The sequence below is a fragment of the Dipodomys ordii genome, unplaced genomic scaffold (assembly GCF_000151885.1).
Source record: "Dipodomys ordii isolate 6190 unplaced genomic scaffold, Dord_2.0 Scaffold88, whole genome shotgun sequence".
Taxonomy (NCBI): Eukaryota; Metazoa; Chordata; class Mammalia; order Rodentia; family Heteromyidae; genus Dipodomys; species Dipodomys ordii.
The window spans coordinates 2,183,944-2,206,139 of NW_012267304.1; the positions used below are offsets into that span (position 1 = coordinate 2,183,944).

At 38.4% G+C, this 22,196-nt stretch overlaps 1 protein-coding gene across 1 annotated transcript in view; it reads left to right on the forward strand.

The window, feature by feature from the left end:
- Positions 1 to 2,581: 2,581 nt before the first annotated feature.
- Positions 2,582 to 22,196, forward strand: part of Rnf128 (ring finger protein 128, E3 ubiquitin protein ligase) — a 65,473-nt gene continuing 45,858 nt past the window's right edge. Inside the window, exon 1 of the mRNA XM_013025897.1 lies at positions 2,582 to 3,297. Within this exon, the coding sequence (XP_012881351.1) occupies positions 2,688 to 3,297 (610 nt within the window). The 5' untranslated portion in view covers positions 2,582 to 2,687. The remainder of the gene's footprint in view (positions 3,298 to 22,196) is intronic.

Here is a 22,196-nt window from a genome sequence, read left to right on the forward strand (position 1 = left end):
AAACATAACATTTAAGCACATCATTTATTCAAAGTACAATGTATTTGATTTTCATTCAAGTATTATTGCTTGATTGAATCTTGAGTGTTCTTCACCAACAGATTTAGACAATATCTGAAAGACTGTACTGTTTCTTTTGAGATGGCTGCTCCTACTTATTTGCTTTCTTCTTGGTAACTTAAATCTCACAGATTAACATTATCAGTTTCTGGGGGTACTGTGCTATTGGCACCATTACCTACCTCCCATTGACCCCTAAATCCCCTTCCAATATCAAGATCCACGTTCCACAGAATTATCTATTTATTTATATTCTACTTTCCTGGTTGTGGTTTGGTATATACCATTACTTTTCCTCCAGGTCTCTCTCAAGCTATAAGAGCTCTACTGCACGCTGAGCACAAGTAGCTTCAATCATAGCTACTGACGAGGCTGAGAGCTGGAGGAACTGAAGTTTGAGGCCAGGCTAGGCAGAAAAGTTTGCTAGACTCCATCTCCAAAATTTTCAGCAAAAGAGAAGAGTTGGGGATGTGGCTCAAGTGGTAGAATATCATCTTAAGCAAGCATGAGGCCCTGTGTTCAAACACAAGTACAGACACAGAAAAAGAATATAAAGTTCAAAATTATCCCATGTGTAAATGCTAGACCATGGATTGAGGGTAACAAATGACTAGGAATTTAGCAAGAGTTAAGCTGGATAAAGTAGACTGCATTTCTTTGAAGTGGGCCAGGGTGGTGGCTCAAGTCTGTAATCCTAGCTACTTTGGAGAAGGAGATCTTGGATAGCACGTAGAGGCCAGCCCCAAGGGGAAAAAATAGATTGTGAGAAATGCATCTGGACCAGTGGCTGTTTTGTTTTGTATGCAGCTAAAGGGGAAAGGAGGATTGCAGTCTAGAACTGCCTGAGCATAAAGTGAGACATTTCTTGAAAAATAACTAATGCAAAAAGTGCATTGGTTCAAGTGGTGTAGCCCCTTCCTAGAAAGTGCAATGCACTGATTTCAAACCCCATTAGTACCCCCCAACAAACTAAGACTAGTCATCCTAATTATCATTTTTTCTAATTATTGCCTCAAGATAACAACTTTAAGACTATTGTAGCCAGGTACCCGTGGCTCACACTTGTAATCCTAGTACTCAGGAGGCTGAAATCTGAGGATCACGGTTCAAAGCCAACCTGGGCAAGAAAGTCTGTGAGACTCTCATCTCCAATAAACCACTAGAAAACCGGAAGTGGTGCTGTGGCTCAAGTGGTAGATTGCTCACTTTGAGCTGAAGAGCGCAGGGACAGTGCCCAGGCCCAGAGTTCAAGCCCCACCACCAAAAAAAAAAAAAAGAATATTGTAGTACAGTGTACCTGCATCTACTTAGTAGTAGTGTTTGGCAAATATTTTTTACACCATTTGAAGAACTGTCTTTTAAATATTGTATGTGCATGAACTCCTTTAATCATCTGAACAACTCTATGAGGTTGGGAGAATGTGGGAGGGGGGACATGGTTCAAAAAGAAATGAACTCATTACCTGCCTTATGTAACTGTAACTCCTCTGTATATCACCTTTACAATAACAATTTTAAAAAGAAAAAAAAAACCTCTATGATGTAGGCACCTTTGTTGTTCCCATTTTATAGATACCAAGGAAACAGGTACAAAGAAGTCTGTGAAGGTCATATGTTATTCATACCTGCTATATACTAGGTGTGTTAATTGAGCCCAGTACCATGTCCATTTATTGGGAGTCTAGGAAATGTATTCATTGATGGAGTAGACAGAAGTTATACACTCAAGTAAGGATACATTTTAGAAATACTGTAGTGGCCTAGGTGAATTGTGTAGGTGGGTCAGGCTCCTTCTGGTTGTTGAGAAAATGGAGAAAGATGTAGTTAAGATCACTAATGGTGGGTGAATATTCTTTTCCTTCAACTTGGTGTGTGGAAGGTGAAGGGGCATATGGTTTTGAGGCATATGAAATTTACCATTCGTTCTTGAGGACCAAGATTATTAGGAAGACGCACAGGATACAGTAAATTATGTCCCTGGGGTAAGGGTAAAAAGAAGACATACATATATGATGCTTGTTGAGTGAAGGAATGGAGAAAGGTGTCATTTACCAGCAATAAAAGGGGGGGAGGTAGTCATAAACGTGCTTTTCTACAGATGAGTAATTACCTAGCCCCCCAGCACTACTCAGCTTCCCCAATTCCCTTGCCTCCAAGCAGACCTCTGAGTGGGCCACTTTGGAGGAGTACTTTCACATTCTTGCACTGGAAGCACTACAAATGCCAAGCAGAAAGCAAAGGTGTTCTTACCACACGGGCTCGAATCCCTCAACTTCCCCCCCCCAAAAAAGGGACTTGTATGTTTGCAGATATTATAGCTCCTTACCGGCATATTTTTCATGAAATGACACGACACAACCTCCCGCCCTCTGCCCCCCCCCCGCCCTGCCCCGTCCCCAACAGTAAAGCCTTCCCATCCTGTTACCCTTTTAAGAGGCGGATCCCGCAGTGTCCTTTCCTCCCTCCCAACCACCTCTACCCCCAGTCAGCTGGGCGGAGCTTTCCACTGGAGCCCGGGAGCCCGACGCGGCCGCAGCAGCAGTAGCGAAGGGGACCGGCGGCTTCCAGGGGCTGCGTCTACTGCAACCTCTTTACTGCTGCGACGTGCCTCCAGGCTCCCAACTCATATGCGGGGCGCCTGTGGCTCTCTGCCTGCTCTTCACCTGGCACCTACCTGCTCAAGGCCGGGTCCTTGCCGTGCCCCGACAGGGCGCGTGCCACAGGCCCGTAGGGTACCGCGGAGCGCTCGCACCATGGGGCCGCCGCCTGGGGCCGGGGTCGCTGGCCGCGCTGGCTGCGGCTCTTCCCGATTGCTGGCCTGGTGCTTCTTACTGGCTCTGAGTCCACATGCCCCTGCTTCCCGGGGGGCCGAAGCAGTGTGGACCGCGTACCTCAACGTGTCCTGGCGGGTTCCGCACACCGGAGTGAACCGCACAGTATGGGAGCTGAGCGAGGAGGGCGTGTACGGCCAGGACTCGCCCCTGGAGCCCGTGGCTGGGGTCCTGGTACCACCGGACGGGCCCGGAGCGCTCAACGCGTGTAACCCGCACACGAATTTCACGGTGCCCACCGTTTGGGGAAATGCTGTCCAAGTCTCTTGGTTGGCTCTCATCCAGCGTGGCGGGGGCTGCACCTTCGCAGACAAGATCCATCTGGCTTATGAGAGAGGGGCTTCTGGAGCCGTCATCTTTAACTTCCCGGGGACCCGCAATGAGGTCATCCCCATGTCTCACCCGGGTGAGTGCAGCTACTAAATTGCACCCCTTCAAATTTCTGCCATGGCCAGTTTCTCCTGTTTTCCTCAGCGCTTTCCTCTTCTCTATCCCCTCACTCTGAAGAAAAATCAGTGCCCTTTCTAACCCCACCGCGTGGAGCAGGGTTCTTCCTGAGATTTACCAAACGTGGGGGTTGGGCGTAGTAGGGAGGGGGAAATCCTTCATAATTTGCCTTTCTGGTAGAACACGGTGAGACAAACGGGGTGAGCAGGCTGGGAAATCAAGAACGGCTTGGGCTTTTTGCGTTGCCTTTTCCTGGTGGCTCACAAGGGTGGAATCTCCCCCCTCCCTCTTGCCTTGGAGTGAGGAAGCAGAGGGGGGGTAGGCATTGGCTTTTAAAGGACTGGCAAATGGTCCCTGGAAATCTCTTTTTCCCTCACTCTTTGCTGCATAAAACCAGATTTTCCCCTCCTCTTTCCGTTTTTCTCCCCTTGTTTCCGAGATATCAGGTACAAGATTGTATTACTGCACCCTAGTTAACCTCTCTGCGATTTTAGTGGAAACTTTGTCAGCTCCTGGATTATTCTCTGCCCAGTGGTCTCAAGTCCCAAATGATTGTTTAGTATCAGTGCTTTTGTTTGCCTCTGGAAAAAAAAAAATCTGATTTAGGTTATTGGGTTCCCAAACAGATGATTAGTGTTACTAAAAAAAAAAAAAAAGCAAGGTTTATTATGCATGAATATAGCAAAGGCCTCGGCTTTGCAAAAGGAGTCAAGGTAGTTCTTAAATTGCAGAACTGCTGTGGGTGACTATCCTTCCCCAAGTTATCCTTTCCAGAAATCTATTTGTGATTAGGTATCCATACTATATGCATATATTGATCTTGGGCCCTGAAGGACAAAGAACTGGGGGAGAAAAAGGAAGGGAATGTAATAGCAATATATTGTGGTTGCAAAGAGCTGGGCCTCAAGTTAGACCTTGATTCCAATTTCTGCCTCATTGCTTACTCCATGACCTTGGACAACTTATTTGAAATCTTTTTGAGTCTAGGTGTCCTCATGAGTCAAAGAATTATGGATGATTTAAAAAAAAGAACTTATCCACAGGTTTGCCTTGAGAGTAGAAATGAAATAAACCCTTAATTGTCTAGGACAGTATATCTAAAGGTTAGCTGATCTGAATCAGTCACTGCAGAGATGAATCTCCTTAACTACTAAAGGTTTTTTTTAAAAGCACTCTGACTAGCTCTGCTTAGAGAGCACTAGCATACAGCAAAGAGCACTCAGGTGGGACTCAAGAGATTGGACTTCTTTGAGCCCCTTCTTGGCTTCTATCAGCTTTGTGACCTCGTACAACATACATGTCAAATAGTGGTATAGATGTGTAAGGGTGGACACCAAGTTAGTAGAGCATGCCTAGATAAAAGTGAACTGGATAAACTCTGTGATCCTTTCCTGCTGTAAAATGGGATTCTTAGATTTAGTTCATTAATTAAAAGAGCAAACTATCTCTCTTGGTTGATAATGCATTGATTAGAATGAAATTACTTTTTAAAGGCCAGTAATACTTAATGTGGAGGCTTAGTAAATATAGTATTTACATTTCAGTTGGCTAAGTACAAAGATTTGACTTTGTCTCCTCCAAAGGAGATTCACTTGCATGAATGATTTATAATTGAGTATTCCTTAATTAGAGAGTTCCTACTGTGATCATTTTCATTGCATTTTTTTTTATCAGTCGTGGGGCTTGAACTCTGGGCCTGGGCGCTGTCCCTCAGCTCTTCAGCTCAAGGCGAGCACTCTACAGCACCACTTCCGGTTTTCTGGTGGTTTATTGGAGATAGGAGTCTCACGGTCTTTCCTGCCCGGGCTGGCTTTGAACCGCGATCCTCAGATCTCAGCCTCCTGAGTAGCTAGGATTACAGGCATGAGCCACCAGCGCCTGGCTTTCATTGCATTTTTGTTAAAGATATTGACCTGATAATTTTAGGAAACAAAGTTAACTTTTGTTGAGTTCCTACTATGTGCTAAGTAATCTATTTATATCTTACTTTATGCTTTATAAGGTAAGATGTAAATATCTCCTGAATTCTTAGTGGTCTCAACTCCCAAATGTTTTGTATCAGTGCTTTTATTTCCCTCTGAAAAATCTGATTTTGGGTTATGCTTTATAAGATATCATGTAAATAGGGTGTAATAGAAAAAGCCCTGTAGTCAAGATTGGGATCAAATTCTGGATTTGTGATCTTGGATAAATTCTTTTTTTTTTTAATGGATAAATTCTTTAACTTTCCTGAGTCTTGGTTTCCTCATCTGTAGCATGGAGGTAATATTTATGTTGCTATGATTATTAAGAATACTATATATAAAACATCTAACAGATACTAAATGGCCAGTAAAGGTCATTTGTCATAATAGGTTAAGGCTAGGATGATGCAAAATTTAATGCACAAATGTATGATTATTCCACTATTGAAGACATGAGCACACTGGGAATCTAATTAAGGCTATTGTGTTTCAGGTACCAAAAAGGAATAAATCCTACAGATTCAGAATGTATTTTGATACTTTAGAAATTTAAATTGCCCAAGATGATGGCTTAGCAAATACTGCCATTAAGCTAACTATACAAAAAAGCTGCAAATTATTGAGGTAGAAAATCACATTTCTTCCCTTGAATCCCTAGAGAAACGACTATTCAATGCAAGGAGGAAAAATCACTTTCTATTTCAGCCATGTGTATTATCGAATATTTGTTTAGAAAGTGCTATGTTGTTTCCTTTACTCACTAGTGACAGTAGCCATAAGGTTTCTTTTTTAATAAGTGGTCAAAAAAAGTTGCCATGGATTATAGTGGCAGGAAGGTAGGACTGAGGTTTAAGTGCTGATTGATTTATTATATATTGCTGTGGGCTATGTGGGGGCCACCATATGTGGAAACCCATTATTGTCTTTTCTGTTTGGAGAATTTCTCTTCCACCACTCTCAAAGGGGCATGGTTTGATGTTTTTCCTCTTTTGGAGTTTGTAGTGAGTATCCACACTTTCACCTACCAATGTTCTGTGACCATGAAGTTCAAGTTACAGAACAAACTGGCTTAGAAAAGTTGCTTTGATTTATTTTTGTTTACTACAGGGCAAGCCACTGATGAAGAGCAATCAGTTAGAAAGATGAAGCTTGGGGGGTTGTTTTGTTTTGTTTTGCCAGTCCTGGAGCTTGAACAGTACAGGGCCTGGGCACTGTCCCTGAGCTGCTTTAGTTCAAGGCTAGCACTCTACCACTTGAGCCACAGCACCACTTCTGGCTTTTTCTGTTTACGTGATACTGAGGAATTGAACCCAGGGCTTCCTGCATGCTAAGGAAGCACTCTACCACTAAGCCACATTCCCAGCCCCACAGGCTGTTTTTTATGTACACCAAAATATCACAAAAGGTATTGCTGCAACCTGACCTCAACCCCTGCAATTTTGCCTGTGAATTTTATTTTGACAGCAAAGGATTCAGACAATCCTGATTCATATTACAAATGATAGATGTTTATTAACAGTTTGCCTTGAAATCTCAGGAGATATATATAGATATATAGATATATATTTCAATCAAATGAAACCAGAAACCTAGGAAACTAGGAGGAAGTTTTGGATTCAAACTTGCATTAGTAGTCAAAGTTCCTACCTTAAATATGAAAATCATATAAGGGGCACCCAAAACACAGTAAGCACTAAAGCTATTTAAAATGTAGATCGTCACAATGAGACACGTTAAACATACTCTATTGCTCTCCCTATTGCACAACAAACTGTTCTTTCCTCAGGCAGATAGGCCCAAGCTTTGCCTGCTGTCTAATTGAGCACAGACTATGGGTTGAAGTGGTGTGTGTACTTGCTTCTCCAATTTTCCTGGAGTCAACATGTGCAGGCATGAATTTATTGAAAGAGCTACAAACTTCCTCATTCGTGTCACATTTACAAGAACTTGAAACATCTTTAAGAGGGTAGCTGGAGAAACATTATTCCTGGAGGGCTATTTTAAAAAGTGAATGAAGTGAAGCAGTTCATATTGATGACTTGGTGGTCTCTAATGGGAAGGGATACACTTTAATGAAGAAAGCAATTTATATGCATTCTTGAAAGACAGCAGAGGCTGTTAGTTTAAGAGGAAGAGCTTTGCCATTTCACATTTTAAAACTCTCATGCTAGATATTTTATTTCTCTTGGCTTTCTCCTATGTAAGATGAGCATAATAATAAATTTGCCTCAAAAGGTTTCTAGGATTAAATGGCATAATATAGATAAAATGTAGAGCATAGCATCTGGAATATACTTTTACCTTTTTAATCACTGTAAAACTAATTAAATGTGTTTTACAAAATGAATGTTGAAAAATGAACATTGAATCCTGTATTTGAAGAACATAATTTGAAAATGAGTTGTATGAATACTTCAAAGTCAACACCCAAATCCTAACTTGAACTCTTCAAGAATAGGAAGGGTAGACTGAATTTTTCTCACTAGCAAACGATCTTCGGGCCCTCCAAGGTTTGCCATTCTTTTCTTCAATAATTGCTTTTTACTCCATTTAGCAACCAAATTTCCCTTCAGAGAGAGAGAGAGAAAGAGAGAGGGGGGGACAGAGAGAGAGAGAGAGGGAGAGAGAGAGAGAGAATGTGTGTATGCTGATTACTGGGGCCTCTACCTGTTGGAGCCACACTTCACTTCTAGTTTTTAGGTAGTTAAACAGTCTCACAGGCTTTCTTGTCCAGGCTGGCTTTGAACTGTGATCCTCAGATCTCAGTCTCTTAAGGAGCTAGAATTACAGGCATGAGCCACTGGTATCCAGCCCACAGAAAATTTTGAGATTGTATTGTATAGACAATATTTTCTCAACTATTTTTCAGTAAGTGGTTATACTTCCATCCCCAGGATTTTGACTTTGAAAATAACATTTTTCAGTAGAACAAAAGGCCCACAGAATGCTGAGTGGTAATGATTTACTGATACAGAGTAGCCTCCCCAAATCATCCCTGAGTCTCTTTCCAGAATTGTCATTCCTGATATCACTATAGCACTGTTTCTCAATGTTGACTACTCCTTTAAAACTCTTCCAGTTTCTTGTTTCTCTTGCCTCTCTTTTGTGTCATTACTATTTTATTAACTCATTCATCTAATAACTCTTCTCCTTTGCATCAAATGTTCCCATAACTCCCCCTTCTAATAAATGGTTGTGGTGTCTAATCGAGTCTTTTTTGGTGAGGGAAACTGGGGTTAGAAACTTAGGGCCTCACTCTTCCTGGGTAAGGGCCCTACCACTTAAGCCACTCCCATGCTTTTGCTTCAGTCGTTTTTCAGAAACAATCTTATATTTTCCCTGGGACAGCTTCAGAGTATTATTCTCATATTTATGGCCACAAGCATATGGCCAAGCTAAAGCTTACTTACTGAGATGAGGTCTCACTAACTTTTTACCTGCACTTGCCTCCAAACACAATTTTCTCCTGAGTAGATAAGATTACAGATGTGTACCACTGTACCCAACCTGATATCTACTTGATTCTACTACTTTAAATTTTCTCACATATGTCCCTTTATCCTTTGCATCTATTATTAACTTGCTTTCAGTTTGAATCTTCTCATAGGAAATTATACTTAGATTCCTTATTGGTCTTCCTGCCTGAAACTTGTATTCTCCCTGCAGGCATTTCCCACCTCCATTCCTTGCCACCAGGATGCTGCTCCAATCACATAGATGCCACTGCTTATAAATTTAAGACAACATTGCTCAGCATAGCATACAAGACTCATAAACTACTCATAGATTACATTCCAAGCTTTCTATCCATGTTCTCCTCTGTTCATTACTTCACATTCTCTATCCTTCCCCATTATTTGTTTGCATGTACTTCTGATGTTGCCTGGACACCCCCTCTTTTGTATTTTGCTGGGCAAGCCCCCACAATCTTTCAAAATGCACTACAAATACTTCCCAATCCTCAAAGACTATCTTTTGTTGTTTTCTAAACTTTAGTTTTATTGTATTTTTAATTAACAAATAATGATTATACACACTGATGGGTACTATGTGGTGGTGTTTCTCTACCATTCCCTCTTTTGCTCTTACCACTACAGCCCACAACTAAACCACAGTAATCCTTTTGTTCTCATAGGGCTTTATCTCTTTTAGCACTGTCTGCATTTTGCTGGTGGTTATTTGTTTACATATTTTACCTTCCTACTGGATTTTAATCATATTATATTGTATCTTCAGATTCATCATAGGAACGTTTGTTTTTTATGTGCTCTAGAAATGCTGGTTAAATTATCTTAAAAAACAAGAATTCTAGAGCCAGAAGGTCATCAGATTCACTCACAAAGTATCTAAGGAAGGAGATTGGAATTCAATTTATTGAGAATTTATCAAGGGTGACTATGTCCTGGGATTTTTTTGTCTGAGTACACAAATTAAGGTAGAACCTTAATTCCTGTCCTGTTAAGGAATGTGAACTCTAGGAGTAAGAAGAACGTATAAATAAATGTATGTGAATTCTTCAAGATGATGGGCTCCCTGGTTTCTGTACTGATCATCATCATAGGCAATTTGTAGAGCTTTTGTTTTTTATTTTTGAGAATGAAGTATCACTATGTAGCTCCGGCTTAGAATTCATGATCCTGCCTCAGCTTCCCAAGTGCTGCGATTCCATGAAAACATGTACCACCATACATGGCTATAAATTGTATGGCTTATTAATGACAGTACGAACCAGTTAGTAAGGAAATTACAAATGAATTTTAGTTTTACATTGAGTTTTTCCCTGTGCTGCTTTTTTTTTTTTACAATACTAGGTTTGAATTCAGGGCCTTCTACTTATCAGACAGACATTCTACTGCTGAGCCATACCTCCAGCCACATTTATTATTTTTGAGTATCTCACTTCCTGCCAAGTTTGTGCTTCAACCATGATCTACCTACTTTATGCTTTCTGGCATTGTTGGGATCACAGGTGTACCACAGCATTTAGTTTCTCTCCAATGAGATAGAATCTCACAGATTTTTCAGCCTGAACTCACCTGGAACCACAATCCTCCTAGTCTCCTATTTACATCAATTCCCAATTTATATCTCCAGTTAAAATGCTTCCATTGAGCATGTTGGTGAACATTGCTTTGCATTCCATAACATGAAATACCCTTTGCAAAAGAAGGAATGGAGAGGAATATAGGTTAACTAGCAAATTGGTTTTATACCACATAAAGAATTTCCTCCCTTTGGTCTCTAGATAATGTATGTCATTACCCATAAATTGCTACATTTATTTTCATGTCCCTATCTGTTTGTCCTTGTCATTGTTCTTCTTAATTTTCAATCGTGTAAAGATCAGAGAGTACCAAGGACATTTTCTCAGTGACTTTTTGATTAAAAAGTTAATTATCATTCTTGGAGAAAACTTGAAAGATATAAAGAATCATAACAAGTTACTCTTAATTTCACAATTCTGACATAAGCATTACTAATATTTTTGCCTTATCTCTTTTCTCATGCATAAGCATAGCTTTGCATTTTACCTTTATGGTTAATTTTTATTATTAATGTAGCATGAAGAAAATATGAAAACATTAAGACATACAAATCTGTAAATGTGACCATTTTAGCATATTAGTGTTTTGCCATCACTTTCTTTTATGCTTTTCCAGTCTCTATCTAGACACACACACACACATACACACACACACACACACACACACACACAATTTTAAATTACTGTGTAAGCTACAGCCCAATTATCATGCCACAATACTTCCCAGTACTTTTTACTGTAAATATTCCTTGTGAAATTAAAAATAGAAAAAAATGTGTTCTTGTAATTGAAGGTCATTGCCATTGACTTAGAGATTGAAAATTGAACTTCTCTTCCATTAGCCATCAGAAAAAATTACAACAACCTGATGGGGAGGGATATGAACTGGGGCACTTAAAACAAAAATCTGCCCCATGGAACTATGATAAAATGCATCTACTAGCCCTAAATTGTGTCTCATCTAACCCATATACTTGGATATTGTGACCTGGGTTTTGAAGGATTTGATAATCATGTGTGCTTTTGTTTCTCTTCTCTCCCAGTATTTCCATAGGTGATGTCTTTTTCCCAATTGAAGTTTGCTCTGTTTCCCTATTGATTGGTTAAGTTGTACCTTGCTGACTGAAATGGCTTTTTTTTAAAGTCAGGGCCACTGATTGTCAGGATTTTCCCAAAGTTTAATTGATAGGCTACCACAAAATTTTCTGGAGATGAAGAATTTTATACATGCACATTTTACTGAGGTATAAGAAACATATTAAAAAGGTTTATGAATCATGAGTTCATAGTACAATGGATTTTCACAAAGTGAAAACACCTGTGTAACCAGCCCTCAGTAGAATATTTCCAGACCTGTGTGAAATGGTACACTTGTACCATGTGATTGAAGCCCAATCAGTCACAGAAACAGTCTCCTTTGTTGCATCAGGCCAGGCTACAGTGGAATCCTCAGGTACAAACTGTAGGGAATGATTATTGAGTACACAGTGCTTGCATATTTTTATGCCAGTACTAAGTTCAGAGTTGCCACATTTTGTAAATACAACACCCACCTTGTAGCTCTATATAAGAGCTCTTTGTTATTATTCCATTTCCTGCTCTTTTCTTTTTCAACTGTTTGTATGCCCTTTTATACATCAGGTTATGTAGATACTGCTTGAATTCACCAGTAGGCTTACTATAACATTGATTTCCTAGGAAAAGAAAGGTTGGTGATCCATGCTGAACTGATGCAGGTTCTTAGGTTCAGATTCTGTGAATTATTTGGATTTTATACTGTAATTATCATGTTAAGTACCAATCCATGGCTTTGAGTTAACCTTTTTAGTTTGATTTTTTTTTGGTAGTACTAGAGTCTGAACCCTATCTGGGCCTCCTGCTTGCTAGGTGGCACTCTACTACTTGAGTCACATCTCTAGCCCAGTTTTTTTCTGGTTATTTTGAAAATGCGGACTCAAGGACTTTTCTTCCCTAGGCTGGATTTAATTATGATCCTCCAGATCTCAACCAATTGAGTATCTAGGACTACATGCATGAGTCACTGGAACTAACTCTGACACTTTTTCAAGGACAATGATAATAGAGCTTCTGTATTTATGACTCTCTGTACACATTTGCTTATCGTTTCAGACAAAATGGTAAGGTAGCTTAGTTAAATGCTACCTGCAGTTAAACACTATCTTAGCTGTTAAAAAGAAAATACCCCATCATACTATCATTGTTAGAGAAAGTTTGATGATGAACGTTCTCTCCTTATTATGTCTTTATTTTCTGAATTTCCTAGTACAGGTATATGCTTCTTTTATACTCAGAAAGTTATTTAAAAGATCCCAGGTAATACAATAGTGTTGATTAATCCTAAAGGAAGAGTTGGTAATGTGACTATAGCAACATTGGGGAACAAAGCATATCTGATCATAGAAATTATTTTTAGACTATTCAGAGAACTTAAGAATGGTCTTTTCAATAGATCTAGGTAATATGATTGTTAGTATGAACATTTTTTATTAACACTAATGGTTTCATCAAATGTAAAATGAGCCTTCAACACTAAAGAACTTTAAGGACTGAGTCTGTTTTAAAACAGAGTGATTCTCTTTTTTTTTAATCCATTGCATCACTATTCTATATCTTAAGGCTTGAACTGAGGGCCTTGCATTCTTGCTTAGCTTACTTGCTCGGGGATGGCACTCCTACATTTTAACCACAAGTTTTTGATGGTTAAATTGAGATGGATTCCCTAGTTATTGTGCCTGGGCTGGCTTTGAACCTCAACCTTCCATCTATCTTTTCTTCTTTATCCTCCCTTAACAACATAGAAGCATACGTACCTCACTTTCTTTTTTTATTTTTGTATCCTTCCCAGAAGAGGACTGTGTAATCACACTAGCATTCAATACTTTTAAGACTACTGCTAAATTTAAATTTAATGGTTTAGTATGAAGAATTCAATATATTGATAAATGAGACACTAAATTCTCTGATGAAGGTAGCTTTTGTCATTGTAGAAAAGGGTAAGAAATTTTGTTAGAAGTAAGAGCAGAGAGGAATCATGGTGTTCTTATTTTATACTTTATTAATGATATTTAGAACATTTAAGCACATTAAACTTGAATTACTTGTTAATTTCCCTTGAAATTACATTCTGCTATATGAAACTACCAGTTGGTGGTTTGCATATGAAGCTATTAAAATCAAGAGCTGCATTGGTGCCACTTCTTTTTAAGATGCTTTTTGTGCCCTACTTTTCTTTTCTTTTCTTTTCTTTTTTTTAAATTTAATTTAATTTTTTGTGAACATATTGTACAGAGGGGTTACAATTACATGGGCAGGATAATGCATACATTTCTTATCAAGCATTGCAGCCTCCTCCTTTGTTTACCCTTCACATCCCTTCCCAGCCTCCCCCCACCCCCCCAAACAATCCCCCCCCTCCCCCCTCGCACCAAAGTTGTAAAGCTGGTTTTCGACATGACAACTTGTACTTCTCATTGTTGCAACAGGTCCACCTGTATCCTTAAACAACTTGTTTTTCCCCATCTCCTCCACAAGTTATACTGACATCAAATATAGTGAAAGCAGGGGTTATACTGTGGGGGAGGGACATACAAAGCAACAAAGAGATAATCTTATAACTGTGTTAGAAACAAATGCATGAAAGAAAAAACATTAAAATACATATCTAAGGGTTCATTTTCCTAACATCACATTATCTGACCTTTTCCGCTTGACTCATACATATACTAGATATTGCAAATAAGGGAAACCATGGCCTGGCTTACTTCACTTAATATCATTTTTTCCAAGTTTTTCCATTTCCTAACAAATGGGGCAATGTCATTCTTTCTGATGGAGGCATAGAATTCCATTGTGTATATATACCACATTTTCTTGATCCATTCATCTACTGAGGGGCATCTGGGTTGGTTCCATATCTTAGCTATGGTAAATAATGCTGCAATAAACATAGTTGTGCTGGTAGCTTTAGTGTGGTCTTGTTTGTAAACATTTGGGTAAATGCCCAAAAGTGGGATTGCTGGGTCATAGGGAGCTCTATGTGAAGTCTTTTGAGGAGCCTCCATACTGCTTTCCAAAGTGGTTGAACAAGTTTACATTCCCACCAACAATGAAGTAAGGTTCCCTTCTGACCACATCCCCTCCAGCATCTGTTGTTGTTAGAGTTCCTGATTTTTGCCATTCTAACTGGAGTGAGATGGTATCTCAATGTGGTTTGAATTGCAATTCTTTTATTGCTAGGGATGTTGAGCATTTCTTCATGTGTCTATTGGCCATCCTTCTTTCTTCTTCAGAGAAGTTTCTCTTTAAGTCTTTAGCCCACTTATTTATTGTGTGCCCTACTTTTCTACACACTTACTTAGTCCTGCATAACCTCACTAATTCTAACTCAGGTACTCACACCCCTCTCTTTCTTTCTCACTGTCACACACATTTATTATCATTCTCTCCCTGTTTCTGTCTCTCTCTGTCTCTCTCTCTCCTTCCCTTTTCCTTTTCCTTTTTCTTTTTAAAAATGTTGTTTCCCAAAGGAGGAACCTATGTAACAGTGATACTCACAAAACAATATGTTGGAAATGATCTGTACAATTTGGGAGGGGGGAATGGGGAGGAGGAAAAAAGGGAGAAAAACTAGTGAAGGGGTAAAAAGTTAGACAAGAAATATAATCACTACCTTACTTATATAACTGTAAGCCCTCTGAACATCACCTTGACAATAAAATTTTTAAAAAATGTTGCTTCCTACTCTATGATTCCAATTCTTTGGAAAAGAAATTTCCCATAACAAGCCAGTGCTCTCAGTAGCCAATGTCCTTCACTGTGTATGTATTCACTCCTCCAATCTCCACCCAAACCTCCAATCAACCATGTGATCCTCCTGATTAACCAGGTATTTTCTCATGTTCCACTATTCAAGATAAATTTAAATGCTTATGTTTGTTGTGCTTTAAGTAGTATGGTGATATTATTTCTAAAACTTTAATTACAAATTTAGATTAAATGATTTCTATTTGCTTTGCAATTTTCAATCCATAAAGCATTTTATCATGCAATAATCTGTGGGAGAGCTGGGAAGGTGGCTCAGTGGTAAAGTACCTTGAATGCATGAGGCCCTGGGTTCAATTCCTCAGCACCACATAAACAGAAAAAACCAGCAGTGGTGCTGTGGTTCAAATGGTAGAGTACTAGCCTTGAGCTGAAGAGCTGGGGGACAGAACCCAGGCCCAGAGTTCAAGCCCCATGACTGGCAAAAAATAAAAAAATAATCTGTGGGCTCTGTTGGAAATTTGAACATCATTTAGCAATATTACTATGGGAAAGATGTTGTTTCTAGTTCCAAACAATTAGCTTACAAATAAACTTTGGAAATATAAACCTTTAGGTGTTTCTATTATAGTTGTTCTTCTTAATGATTGTTCTGTAACATTTAGTTTATTATCTGCTTCTTCACGGGGCTGGTCTAAAAAGCTCTCTCTACATACTCAGTTCTACCTCTCTTTTTCCACGTTATCTCATCTCAAGGACTCTCCATGTTAGTTTATTTTTATAACATTTGTAGTTTTCTCCAAAGCTGTGCAAATATATCTTAGTTATGACTCAGCTTAGCCATCAGTACATTTTCAAATACATTTTTTTTCATTTTAAAGGATTTCAACAGCCATTTGACTGAAGACTAGAAAAATGTGATTATTTTGAGTGAGGTTTTCATTCATAGAACCAGCAGCAATCAGTATCTAACATTTATACCAAAGTACTTTTCATGAAGGTGTTTGTATTGAATTCTTGTTTTCCACCACCATTTTGACAAGAAGGCAAGATATGAGAGAATGAAAGTAATCAGTGTAAAATCACCAGTCACCTCCCTTTTTCTAACCACCAAGCCACTCTTGTTTTGCTGTTACTGTCTGGCTGATGCTTTTTAGTTGGCCTGACTAACAACACAAGGGAATGACTTACCTGAGTAATGTAAATAAAGCCAACAGCTTATCCTTTGATGGTAAGCAAAGCTACATGATTGCTCTATTTTTATTTCAATCTGTTGTACCAAAGGTGAGTATATTCCATTTGAAATTGGAAGATAGCATATTACAATGCAAGAACAGGTGTCCTTGACTCACATTGCTTGGCTTGAGTTCCAGTTCTATCAATGAATAAATATGTGATAATTTGGCAGGTTGCTAACCTGTACCTCATTTATCTTACTCATAAAAAAAGACATGGTAATGACTTTGTTCTATGGTGTTGTAAATAAAGTGCTAGGCATAGAGTGAGCAATTAGAGAATATTAGTTCTCTAAACCTTGTTAGCAACTTAGGTACTAATTAACATAATACTTCTTTGGTTATCACAGCTGTTTGCTACCACAGATTCAAATATATAATTGTTTTATAGGCAGTAGGAGTACAGTAGTACTCCATTCATATTGTAATTTTTTCTGAGCAATTACTGAGAAATGCTGGGGGAAAATCACATAATCAAAAAGTGGAAACAACTGTCTTGTCTTCTTTCTCTTCTGTGTATTTTCATTTTAAGAAATAGAAGCACCTTAAAATCAATATAATACAGTATGAAAGTTATACACAGGATGAGTTTGATAAAAGTCTATTACATGCTTTATGGAAATAATACAATGAAACCCTTTTGTGTAGTTAATATTCACTAAGGAAAAATTGGAAAAAATAGATTGGGCTCCAACAAAATAAAAATGGCTATAGTCCTTTTGCTGGTACAGTGGTAAAGAGAGGAGATTTGGGAATCAGATACATTTGTATTTAGACACAAACTGAATCATGAAGAAAAGTTGTGGTATTTGCCAAATTAATCTCTTTAAAACTCAGTTCCACCCCTATGGGTTGGAGAATAATAATTGTATCCACCTTATATGGTTATTATGAAGGGTAAATTAGATGATATAAGTAAAATAATTAGTGCATACTGTGGTATGGTAAAAAATAAAAATGACTTAACCTCCTCCTCCCCCCTCATCTGTAGTCCAGTCTTGGTGACTGGCAATACTTTATCACTGCAACATTCCTCAGGGCTTCTAAACTGCTGAAGAAACCATGTTCAACTTTGTTTAATGTATTATTTTCTGAATTTGTTTAACTATAGAACCCTTCTTATCTCCAAGTACTTAACTAAAATACAATTTAAGACACAGTGATTGTCATGTACTTGATAATTTCTGCCTTCTCCTTTATATTTTTTGGGAGAATAAGGGGCTTGTATTATTTTGCTTTTAGGCTAGCTTCACAATGTCACTGAATCTAAGTCCTGTACCTGTTAGAAAGTGACTAAACCAATAGAGTTACACAATGTTTTTAACTGTATGACAAACATTTAGTTATATGTCTTTGAACCTTTTATGTCAGGATAGTTTATATTTAAAGCAATGTATTATGAAAGAATAAAAACAGGTATATAGGTTTGTGGGGGTTTTATTATTAATATATGGGCCATAGTGGAGAGGCTAGCTTCTATGATATTTGATTACAGCTGGGTACTGGTGACTCATGCCTGTAATCCTGGCTACTCAGGAGGCTGATATCTGAAGACTGCAGTTCAAAGCCACCCCAGGCAAGAAAGTCTGTGAGACTCTTATCTCTAAGTAACCACCAGAAACTCAGAAGTGGTGCTGTGGCTCAAAGTGTTAGATCACTAGCCTTGAGCAAAAAAGCTCAGGGACAGAGCCTAAGACCTGAGTTCAAGCCCAATTTTGACTCCATTTCATGACCAGCACTGTGCTGTATGTTGTGGTATGAGGATAGAATTGAAAAAGCAATAAATAAATAATAGTATAGTCTTTTCTTTCAGAGAGCTCACATTATCAAGCTTGATTACATTTTTGTCTTGCTACTAATATTTTAGTCTGTGTTACAGTTTGGATCTGGTATGTCCCCCCCAAAAAATGTTTGCTCCCCAACCTGTGGTGCATTGGGAAGTGATGGAGTCTTCAGGAGATAGGGCCTAGAGGAACGATATGCCCTTGAAGGGGGATATTTGGGCCTTTATCCTTCCTCCTGTCTCTCTGCTTCCTGGCCACCATGAGATGAGTAGATTTATTCCACCATGCACTTCTCACTATGGTATTTCTCCTTCTACAAGTCCATGCACTCAGGCAAAGTGACCATGAACTGAAGCCTCTGAAATGTTAGCCAAAATAAACTGTTATACCTTTTTAAGTTATTTAAATTATCTGACTAACTCAGTCTAGCTGATAAAGGCTATTGTCCTTTCATATCTAGGACTGGGTATGGTTGCAAAGACCTATAACCCTAATATACTAAAGTGTTTGATAGTAGGATTGTAATCCATTGTCAGACCAGGCAAAAAGTGTGAGACCCTATCTGGAGAAAAACTAAAACAAACATGACTGGATCATGATTCAAGTGTTCAAACACTTGCCTAGCAAGGTAAAGACTCTGAATTCAAACCCCAATACTGTCCCCAAAAATCTGGGCAATATTTAAGGTACAGAATAATTTTTTTTTCTAATTCCACCTGAGATGAAAGGGTGAGAGTAAAGTAGCAATTGACAGGGGCCATATTGCAGTTTCATCCTAAGTCTATATGTTATGACCTGATGCTATTCCCATATATATTTCCCTTGGATACAACAGCAATTAGTTCCCAAAGCATTATATTATACAAAAACCAAGCTAATGAACACAGAGCATAAGTATCACCATAATTTCAGACACGTGTGTAAGTTTTCTTTCCCAGAAGCCCTAATGTCCTCTATCTGCTTACCTATTTTTTACTGTCCAGCAAATAACATATTTCTGATTATTTTCACCTTTTGCATATATCATGTTCAGCAGCAGTTGCTTCACCCCATTCTATCAACTAGTCTTATCACTCTTTACAACTTTGGATATAGCAGTTTATTATCCTCCTGGATTGAATACATTGATGCTGTAAAGTTTACTGACTAGCATTCCTCCAGAAAACAATAAGCAGCAGTAACATATGATGAATTTAGCTCCTACAGATCTTACCTCAACAAAACAATAACAATATTAGCATAAAATTTTTATGTAATTACGCAATACCCTATTTATTCATTAAACAATATATATAGTATCTTGTGGTAGTGTATCTTTCTTTCTTTTCCTTAGTGCCAACATAATTTTAAGGTTGTATAGATGCCTGTTCCAGGTACTTTAAGGGTTCTTTCTCTTTTATGCTCTGAATCTCCTTTTATGTGCCCAAACAACCAGTTTCCAGAATGGTGATCCAGAATGACAATGTTAGAATTTGACTTTAGGACTGACACAGTATTTTTCCTAGCATTTTCACAATAAATCTAAAACAGATATAGTCAATCCCCAAGTTGGTAAAGGATTATTGCCATCATTAGAGCAACTCTGACAATATAGTCATTTCCAGAGTTATCACTGTGTCAGTAAGCATCACGCTAAACATGAGGTATATAGAGGAAGATTATTGTTTAATTTTTACATATATGCATGTTCTAGGCAGACATGTCCTTTCTAGATATGCCATCTTTGAAGAAGTATATCTTAGCATCTCTTCACAATAATTATCTTTAAAAACTAAACTGAAGCCATGAGCTTGTGGCTTGTACCTAACTACTCAGGAGATTGAGATCTGTGGATTGTAGTTTGAAGCCAGCCAGAAAAAAAAAGCCCAAAGTGGAAGTATGGCTCAAGTGGTCAAATTCCAGCCTTGAGTTTTCCATGTAATATGTTTAGACTACAAGTAAAACTGCAGAAAGTGAAATTGTGGATGAGAAGGGGTTATTGTACTTGAAATTGCATTCACCATCAAATTATTATATTCGTCAAACATTTATTTGGCATGTGTTAAGTTGGATACTGTAGATGTGATGATGAAAGACACAGTACCTAACTGAAGTTATTAATTTAATGAGGAACCAGTAAACCAGATAACTTCAAGACAAGTCTGCACTACATGGTGTAAATTGGGGCATCTAAGCTAGATGAATCCAGATCTTATAAAAAGATGTTGCGCTTTATTTTGTAGGTGAAATAAAGCTAAAAAGCTCATCATAATCTCGGTGGTTTTTATCTTTACAACAATTCCTCTGGCAGCAATGAGAATGATCTGGAGGGCTAAGATTGGTAGCTTGGAGACCAGTTAGGAGTTTGTTGTTGGTGATTTAGGTGATATTGGCAACAATAGAGATTTGTTATAATATAAAAGAAATATGGTAATTTTCAAACTTCTCTATATGAAAAAACAATTATATTGACAAAGTTTCAGAAAATTTTGGCATTGTTTTGGACTGAGTAGCTTACTCAAAACTACTTAACCTTAGCATCAATCAAGTGCCAACTTAATTGCCAACTTAGTACTTCTTATATGAAAATATCACAATGAAAACCCTTTGTACAACTAATATATGCCAATTAAAAAGAGGAAAAAAGCTTTTAAAGTATGGTCCACAGAACACATGCATAAAATAACCAACAGAACTTGTTAAACCTGTAGATTTCCACATCCCACTCCAGACACTGAGTCAGGGAATGGAGCTCAGGTGGCTTAATGTTTTAACAAGTTCCCCAGGTAATTCTCATACAAACTTAACAATTGAGGATCATGGATATAAGCCCCAAATTCCCAAAATATCATCCAAGGACTGCTGATTTCTGAGATTCTCTCAGTGGCCTATGAAGTTAAAATATTTTCATAACATCATTAATTTGCCTTATCACTGTGGTAATATGTATACATATGGCATGAAAGCAACAGTGAATAAAATGCCTGCCATCTTAAAACAAATTAAGATAGAAGTGTTGAAGTGTATATGTTTTCACCCCCCCCCCCAGACTTATAGGGAAAAATATTCTAGTTTCATGTAAGAATGTCCAGAATGAATCAATATGAATAATTTATTAAATCTCTACCAGCACAGCTTACATATGTGTATATTTCTGTGTGCTGAAATGGGAAATAATTACAAAGTGCTTTTGCAGCACACCCAATGCAATGTTTGAAGGAAAAGCATTGTATGACAGAGTGATCACCAGCTGATTCTTCAAACAGCTTCTAAGTTGAAGACCTATTAACAAACAATGGTTTTCCAAACTAAAACATTTGGAAGACTTTTTCTCAAAAATGAAAAGTGAGTCTGTCATTTCAAAGAAAACAGTTGACACTGGTTGTGACCATGATATAAGTTGTTATCAAGCAAAAACAATTCGAATTTTGAAAAACTTTTAGCACCACATGAGCTTGATTACTTCCCAGACTGAAACATTTTTGATATTAACAACTGACTCATTGAAATGAGTCACCATTTTAATTCAGTAAACAAATATTTTCTAGGGGCTGGGAAAGTGGCTCAGTGGTAGAGTGCTTGCCTTGCATGCATGAGGCCCTGGGTTCGATTCCTCAGCACCACATAAGCAGAAAAAGCTGGAAGTGGCGCTGTGGCTCAAGTGGTAGAGCACTGTCCTTGAGCTGAAGAGCTGAGGGACAGCGCCCAGGCCCAGAGTTCAGGCCCCACGACCGGCAAAAAAAAAAAAATATTTTCTAGATAACCAATGTATCACATTGCAAAACCATGAGTGAGTAACAGATTCATTCAGCCAGGTGCTGGTGGCAGACACCTGAAATCCTAGCTACTCAGGAGTCTGAGATCTGAGAATCATGGTTCAAAGCCAACCCAGGCAAGAAAGTCCATGAGACACTTATCTTCAATTAACCACAAAAAGCCAGAATCAGAGATGTGGCTCAAAGTGATAGAGCACTAGAGGAACCTCCATACTGCTTTCCAAAGTGGTTGAACAAGTTTACATTCCCACCAACAATGAAGTAAGGTTCCTTTCTGCCCACATCCCCTCCAGC